We start from the raw sequence: 8,809 nt of genomic DNA on the forward strand, positions 1-8,809 counted from the left end.
CACCCTGTGGGTCCAGGGAAGCACTTCCTAGAGAAGAAATCCAAACAGGGATTCCAAGTCAAGGAGGCAGAAAGTGATGGGAACAGCACTTGTCATAGTCAGACAGGTGCCTTTCACAGTGACATAGAAACAGTGAGGTGGGGTTGGAATTTAGGCCTGAGAGAATGGGGACCCAGTGGCATACAGAGTTTTATCCTTGTCCTACCTTTTTGAAAGAGCTAAATTCAGAGGCTGCCAATATGTTCATAACTCAAAAGGATCACTTATCCCAGTAACTTAGGAACCGTTGGCATCCATATCCCTAAATCGGAAAATGCCGAAATCAGAATCATTTCCCCCTACATTGATCACAGTGACCTTTAATCACCTTCAGCTCCCTGGTCTCCTAGAGCCACTGGTCAGCCCCTCACTGCCCTCCTCCAAAGACAAGTCTCTGCTCAGAATGTCACTGAAACTCTGAGCATCCACTCAACAAGCCTCCATTTTCTTACTTTCTCATCTTTTCTCTTTTAGGCCTGAAGAAGTCAGTGATTTATAGTTCACTAAAACTGCACAAAATGTGGAAAGGGTGGCTGAGGAAAACATCCTGATTTGCTTGCTTTTATATGTGTTATGTATAGATGAATAAAGTGTTTGATCCTTTTTGACAGAACAGTGTTTGTTACTTTTACCCATTGCTTGAATTCGAAGATACCCTGGTTTGTATAATACTTGGTTTTTTAAATGTATGCATCAGACATTTACTCAGTTGGGACCCAAATATATTAGGGGGCTTAGCATCAGAAGAAAAGAACCCTCTCCATGTACAAGCCATGTGGGTCCTGCAGAATAGCTTTGCCTGTCCTGCATTCTGTAGGTACGTGAGAGTCAGACATGACAAATTGCATGTATGCTGTGAACACGCAGCCCGGGAAACTTACAGGGTGAGGAAGCTTGGCTTTCTCTGCCTGGCTTGTTATGTCTCTAGTCTCCATCCTGTTGACTTGTTTTTTTTCCAACAGGGGCTCGCAAGTGTCACATCAACATTTCCCTGGATCTAGGCTTTCTGTGTTTTTCTTTGTTCTCCACTAAAGTGTATGGCAGTGACTTTTGGGTTAGGAGCCTGAAACAGACACCTTGCAGAGCCTGCCTTATTGTAACAGTTAGGATGTGTTTGGGCAACAGGAAACCCACTGCAGAGTGCCTTGAACAACAAAGGACAGAATCATGCACCCCAGTTTCTCTCCATCTCTCTGTCCTCTGCAGTGTTAGCATCGTGCCGAGGCTGGCTTTGCTCTGTCATGAGACTGCTGGCAGCAGCTTCAAGGGCTGTGTGCTTCCAAATCACAATTGGGAGCCACAGAGAAGACTCCTTTCAGATGGCCTCTTAGAAAAGCAAGAAACCTTCCCAACAGCCCCTAGCAAGCCTCTCTTTGGTTTCACGGACGCTGATTGGGTGACATGCCCATCCCAGGGCCAGTTAATGGACAAAGGATGGAACTAAGCTGATAGGCTCAGGCCTGAGCCACCAGCCCCAGCCCAAGAGGTAACTTCCCTCCCCTCGGGCTCACAAGCTTCAGAGAAGGAGTAAACACTTAAATGGGAATTGAGGAGGAAGGGCTGTTGGGAAGCAACGACCTCCTCCCACCTCATCCACCTAACAAGCCATACGAATCTATCTGATTGAACCTCAGCTTGTCTTTTTTTCCTGCAAATCGTCTTTGTCCCACCTCACACTCTGTATTTCCATTGCCAAGTATTCTAGTGCAGACCCGTAGGCTCTCTTGTACATTTGAACAATCCCTTGTCTACTTATTTTTTGTTTACTATTGAGTTCAGCTCATTCTAACCCATAGCATAGTGAAGAGTGCAGACTTCAGATTCAGCCAAACTGAGTTACATCTCATCCCCACTACTAACCAGCTATGTGATTTTGGGCACGTTATCGAGCCTCTGAATAGTTTCACCATCTGTGAGATGGAAATAACATTACAGACCTCTTAGAGTTGTGCTGGTCTGTGCACTCACCCCTGTAGAACACCTGGGTAGTGCCTTGTGCCTAGCATTGAGCAAATAGTTGTTGCTGCTGTGGTTCCTTTGTATTATTGGTTTTGTTATTATTTTCTTTTTTTTTTTTTCTTCTTTCTTTTTTTTTTTTTTTTTTTTTGAGATGGAATTTCGCTCTTGTTGCCCAGGCTGGAGTGCAGTGGCATGATCTTGGTTCACTGCAACCTCCACCTCCTGGCTTCAAGCAATTCTCCTGCTTCAGCCTCCCGAGTAGCTGGGATTACAGGTGCCTGCCACCATGCCCAGCTAATTTTTTCTATTTTTAGTAGAAATAGGGTTTCATCCATGTTGGCCAGGCTGGTCTTGAACTCCTGACCTCAGGTGATCCACCCGCCTTGGCCTCCCAAAGTGCTGGGATTACAGGTGTGAGCCACCGCGCTTGGCCGATTATTTTCTTCTGTAAGCCTTTTTGTTTATTTGTGTAAGTTTTTTCGTTAAGAACCCAAAATAGACTGGGCATGGTGGCTCATGCTTGGAATCCCAGCACTTTGGAAGGCTGAGGCTGGAGAGTTGCTTGAGCCCAGGAATTCAAGAGCAGCCTGGGCAACATAGCGAGAGCACATCACTACAAAAAGTTTTTTAAAAATTAGCTAGATGTGGTGGCACATGCCTGTGGTCCCAGCCACTTGGGAGGGAGGACCACTTGAGCCCAGGAGGTCAAGGCTGCAGTGAACTGTGATTGTGCCGCTGTATTCCAGCCTGGGCGACAAAATGGATTCTCCACTGCTTATGCGATACGAATTTTTCCTCAGCCTATTCAAGACCCACTATAATCTGGCTTTATTTTACTTTAACTTCTGTCCTCTATATCTGATAGAGCTTTTTATATTCCCAAAGTAGATACTTTACCAACTAGATACTCATTGGAGCACAGAACACCAGGGTCACTCTCCAGGCATAGAAGCTGAGGCCTCTGGAGAGGAAGTGACTGCCTGGGGTCATAACATATGTGAGTAACATTGCTTGGGCTTGAACCCCGGCCTCCAGACTCCGGTGTAGTGCCTTTTCTCACACAGCCTGCAGCTTTCACAAATGATGAATACTTGTGTCTTTGTGTTCCACTGCCCGTAGATGTATTCTTCCTTTTCCTCAATCTAAGGTGATTCGTCAAAAAGGCATATAAGGAGGAGAGGTAAGACTTTCTCTGAGGAAAGTGGAACTCTTCAGGGGTAAGTAGCTCTTCTCATTCCAGAAGGCTCAAGAAATAAATGTATTTTGGTTTCACACCTAGAGTTGGTTCTCAACTCTTTCCAGCTGTGTCCTTGGTCAAGTTGCTAAACCCTTCTGAGCCTCAGTTTCTATATCCATGATGTAGGTATTCTTACACTCATCTGTCAGGTTTGGTGTTAGAATTAAATGACATAACATGTAAATTACCTAACGTGGTTCTTGGCACATCATGATAGTATCTCTGCTATCCAGTTCAGATGGTGAGTTTAGATGGCATGGGATAGTCCCTCATATATTAGTCAGTCTAGTCAAGAAAATGGAAACAACCCTAAGTATATCAAATAGAAGGAATTTAATACAGGGAATTTGTTAGATGTTGGGAGGCTAGGAAACAAAAAAGAAGGGGTACCCTGTAGGAGGAAGAAAGGATGATGTGCAGAGAATCTGCACATCAGGATGCTGCTAACATCCCTGGACTGGAACTTACAAGCCCACACCTGCTGCTGTGTTGCTGGAGATGCTCCCTGTAGCGGTTTCAAAATATGTTCACAAATTCTTTGGCCCTCCTCCTAGTAGTAGCATTCATTTTCCCTCCTTGAATATTGGCGGGCCTTAGTGACTTGTTTCTAACACATAGAATATAACAGATGAGATGCTCTATGACTTCCAAGGCTAGGTCCTAAAAGGTGACACAACTTCCACCCAGCTCTCTCTCAGGACACTTGGCTTGGAACCCAGCTGCCATGTTGCGAGGGCGCCCAGGCCACTGAGAGAGGCCACATGTAGGTGTTCTGGCCTGACATCCACCATCAGTTGCCAGACGAGTGAGCAAGCCTTTAACTCCAGCCCCAGCCACTGTGACTATGACAGAACAAGAGAACCCAAGCAGGACCTGCCTAGCCAAGCCCAGTCAGCTTTTGAAAGTCTGAGGGAGAATAAGAAAATGATCATTGTAATTTAAAGTCATTGAGTTGTCCAGGCGTGGTGGCTCACACGTGTAATCCCAGCACTTTGGGAGACTGAGGTGGGAGAATCGCTTGAGCCCAGGAGTTTGAGACCAGCCCAGGCAACATAGTGAGACTTCCGCATCTCTACAAAAACTTTAAAATGTGGTGGCACACACCTGTAGCCCCAGCTACTCAGGAGGTTGAGGTGGGAGGATTGCTTGAGCCTAGAAGGTTGAGGCTGCAGTGAGCTGTGATTGTGCCACTGCACAATCTAGTCAAGAAAAATGGAAACAACCGTAAGTATAATAAATAGAAGGGGCTGGCTGCAGTGGCTCATGCCTGTAATCCCAGCACTTTGGGAGGCTGAGGTGGGTGGATCACGAGGTCAGGAGTTCGAAACCAGCCTGGCCAACATGGTGAAACCCCATCTCTACTAAAAATACAAAAATTAGCCAGGCGTGGTGGCTCATGCCTGTAATCCCAGCTACTCAGGAGGCTGAGGCAGGAGAATTGCTTGAACCTGGGAGGTGGAGGTTGCAGTGAGCCAAGATTGTGCCGCTGCACTCCAGCCTAAGTGACAGAGCAAGATTCCATCTCAAATAATAATAATAATAAAATTAAATAAATAAATAAATGGAACTTAATATAGGGGTTTTGTTACAAAGATGTTGGGAGGGCTGGCAAACAAAAAAGAAGGGGTACCCTGGAGGAGGAAGAAGGGATGACATGCAGAGAAGCTGCGCATCAGGAAGCTGCTACCAGCCCTGTACTGGAACTTACAAGCCCACACCATCCTGGGCACCAGAGCGAGACTCTGTCTCTCAAAAAGATTAAAAAGTCGTTAAGTTTTCAGAAGACTTGTACACAGTTCGGAAGACTTATACACAGCATTAGATACTGTGTACAAGTCCTCTGAAAACTTACGCCCTTGCCACTGCTGGAGCTGCCAGAGTCACCACCACTGCCCAGATGCCACTTGGGCCAGGCACGGTGGCTAACACCTGTAATCCCAGCACTTTGGGAGGCCAGCGTGGGTGGACTGCTTGAGCTCAGGAGTTTGAGGCCCACCTGGGCAACATAGTGAGACCTCATCTCTACAAAAAGTAAACAAAAAATTAGCTGGGTGCAGTGGTGCGCACCCGTGGTCCCAGCTACTTGGGAGGCAGAGATGGCAGAATCACCTGAACCCCGGGAGGTCAAGGCTGCAGTGAGCAGAGATCGTGCCACTGCACTCCAGCCTGGGCGAAAGAGCGAGACTCTGAAAAAAACAGGCTGGGCATGGTGGCTCACGCCTGTAATCCCAGCATTTTGGGAGGACAAGGTAGGTGGATGACGAGGTCAAGAGATCGAGGCCATCCTGGCCAACATGGTGAAACCCCATCTCTACTAAAAATACAAAACTTAGCTGGGCATGGTAGGGGGTGCCTATAGTCCCATCTACTCAGGAGGCTGAGGCAGGAGAATCACTTGAACCCAGGAGGTGGAGGTTGCAGTGAGCCAAGATTACACCACTGCACTCCAGCCTGGTGACAGAGCAAGACTCCATCTCAAAACAAAACAAAACAAAAACAAAAACCAGTTGCCACTTGACAACCACCAGTAACTGCTGCTGCAGTTGGAGTCAAACCCAGGAACTTCTCTTCCTCCTGCCTTCTGATCTGACACCATGGTCTCCAATCAGCAAAACCTAATAGAAAGCCACCTGGTAAGAAAGCCTGGGCAACATGGTTTGCAGGCTCCTACCCAGCAGTAGAGAGTGGAGTACAGAGGAATGGCTGAGCTCACCAGAGAAACACCTGCCTGTGATGACTGAGCATCCAGATCCACCCTTCAATCATATGTAAATTTCCATACACCAACAGCAGCTTCCTGTTTCCACCCAACGTGATGCAGCTATCCTTTGTACAAAAGAAAATGCTCTCAAATTAGCCAGGGGTGGTGGTGGGCACCTGTAGTCCCAACTACTTGGGAGGCTAAGGCTGGAGAATCACTTGAACCTGGGAGGCGGAAGTTGCAGTGAGCCACGATTGCGCCACTGCACTCCACCCTGGGGGACAGAGCGAGACTCCTCCTCCTCAAAAAAAAAAAAAAAAAAGAGAAAGAAATGTTCTCACTTTTCTGGCAGGAAAGAGTAAACAAAGTCCCTACAGTTACTGTATTGATCTCTGGGTGATGTTAATGCCTCTTTTAATTAGAATCCCAACTGGATATTGTATAATTTAGAAACTAGCCTATAACATTAACCACCACCTGCTCTCCTTATAGAAAATAGTTGAAGGGAAGGGGTTAAAAATACCCGTGTGCCTGTCTGTGAGTATGTATATACGCATTACCACGCAAGGAAGGAAATATGCCTACCTTTTTGGTTTTGGTTTTGGTTTTGGTTTTGGTTTCTTCTGTTTTTTGAGACAGAATCTTGCTCTGTTGCCCAGGCTGGAGTGCAGTGGCGCGATCTTGGCTCACTGCAACCTCCACCTCCCAGGTTCAAGCGATTCTCCCACCTCAGCCTCCTGAGTAGCTGGGATTACAGGCTCACACCACCACATCTGGCTAATTTTTTGTATTGTTAGTAGAGACAGGGTTTCACCATGTTGACCAGGCTAGTCTCAAACTCCTGAACTCAAGTGATCTACCCTCCTCGGCCTCCCAAAGTGCCGGAATTACAGGCATGAGCCACCACATCATTTTTTAAAAAGTTTATGATATCACAGTAGATACGACATCTTTCTCCCTTTACCCATTCTGTGTTCCTGTTGCCCTCAGCCTGTACTTCATTTGCACAGAGTTCCTTACCTGGTTGGGGCCCAAATCTCCACTACTGAAGAGCTGTCCCTGTGGGTCCTGTCTGTATCGGGTTGTTGTAGTCTTTAACTTTTATTGAACATGGTTCCACATTTTACATTTTGAGTAGTGAGAATTTGATAGTGCTTACTATTCGGAGCAATGTTTCTTGTATTAACTCATTCATCCTTACACAACCCAATAAGGCAAGTACTATTATTCTAACTTTACAAATCAGGAAACAGGCTCAAAGAGGTTAAGTACCTTGCCTAAAGTCACACAGCTAGTTAAGTGGTAGAACCAGGATTCAAGCCCACGTTTGAATGGTCTGAATCTGGTCTCAGTGCTCTTAACCACTGTTCAGTCACCATGGGCAGGTGTTTTCTCTATACCATACCACAGCTGAGCACACAATAGGTGCTCAGTAAATGGTAGCTGTTATTGTTGATATTACTGCCATTTGATAACTCTCTCTTGGAGTTATGAATCTTATACTCACTTATAAAAATAACCAGTTGACTAAACAATGCCTGGCAAATGACATCATCCTGATTTGTGGCTAGAATTCCTTAAAACACTGTTTCAGAATTTACAACTATCTCATGAAAAGTCTGATTCCTAAAAGAGAGCTTGTCTCCAGGTTGCTTGCCCTGGCTTCTAATCATAACATTTCCCTTTATTAGCCAGGTGATCCTGGAAAAAGCTTTGGATTTGGTGACCGAAGGTGGCTAGTCATACCCCCCAGGTCAGCTCTGTCACAGATTAGCCAGGTGATGTTGGGCTTTATGGTTGAGCCAGGTGATGTTTGGAGCTGATGGTTGAGTTTCCTCACTGTGCTCCAAAATCATCAGTCCCTGGGAGACTGGAGAAAAAGTGGTTTGGCAAAACCATAAATGCAAGAGAGCCCAGCACTGATGAGCTGCCTCTGCCCACAAGTGTAATAATATCAGAGCCCAAGTGACCCCTAAAGGAGAGTCAAAATAGCCATGTGCTCAGTGAGATTGTTTTATACTCTGGCACATAAGCAGGACTTTAGAAAGGAGAAGCTCTTCTCCAGCACCCTCGGGGTTGCTGAGGGTCTCCATGGCCAGAGGCCTGGTCTGCAGCTCCATCTGAATCATGGATCCTTACTCCTTTGGGGCTCTCCATGGCAGTGAGTCTTCAAGCCCCAAGTCCTACCTGAACCCTCTCCCTCCAAAACACCCTCAGTGAGCTAGAGGACACAAAGGACTGAATCTCATCAGACACACTGCATTAGACTAAGGGAAGATGTTCATTGACCCAGGCACTCTGTCCCACCAAAAAATCACTGAGCTTCTTGAACCCACAGAAAGGTCCATGCCTCAAACTCCAACCATGTGGGAAGGAGTAAAGGAGTAAACTAAAGTTTCACAGGCACAGGCCAGTATCTGTGAAAGTACTTTGAACTAGTAGATTGTATAAAAATGGAGAAAACCTAAAATTTATGGAAGGCCTATGGTTTATGGAAGTTGTGATACATAAACAGCCTCACTTAATCCTTATCCTACTCCTACAACATAGATACGATCCCATTGGTGTGTGTGTGTGTGTGTGTGTGTGTGTGTGTGTGTGTGTGTGACAGGGTCTCATTCTGTCACCCAGGCTGGAGTGCAGTAGCACGATCTCAGCTTACTGCAGCCTTGACTTCCTGGGCTCAGGCCATCCTCCCACCTTAGCCTCCCAAGTAACTGAGACTATGGGCACGCACCACCACCCCTGGCTAATTTTTTGTGTTTTTAGTAGAGATGGGGTTTCACCATGTTGCCTAGGCTGGTCTTGAACTGCTGGGCTCAAGTGATCCATCCACCTTGGCCTCTTAAAGTGCTGGGACTACAGGTGTGAGC

General features: G+C 46.4%; 1 protein-coding gene across 2 annotated transcripts in view; it reads left to right on the plus strand.

Moving 5' to 3' along the window:
• Nucleotides 1-2,067, plus strand: part of TAMM41 (TAM41 mitochondrial translocator assembly and maintenance homolog) — a 58,081-nt gene extending 56,014 nt beyond the window's left edge. Inside the window, exon 8 of one of the 2 annotated variants that reach the window (XM_024245383.3) lies at nt 514-649. In XM_024245383.3, coding sequence (XP_024101151.1) covers nt 514-590 — 77 coding nt within the window. In that variant the 3' untranslated portion in view covers nt 591-649. Of the gene's footprint in view, nt 1-513; nt 650-1,245 lie in introns of those variants that run through there. The other variant, XM_063721874.1, reaches the window with a different exon arrangement.
• Nucleotides 2,068-8,809: the final 6,742 nt, after the last annotated feature.

The sequence above is a fragment of the Pongo abelii genome, chromosome 2 (assembly GCF_028885655.2).
Source record: "Pongo abelii isolate AG06213 chromosome 2, NHGRI_mPonAbe1-v2.0_pri, whole genome shotgun sequence".
Lineage (NCBI taxonomy): Eukaryota > Metazoa > Chordata > Mammalia > Primates > Hominidae > Pongo > Pongo abelii.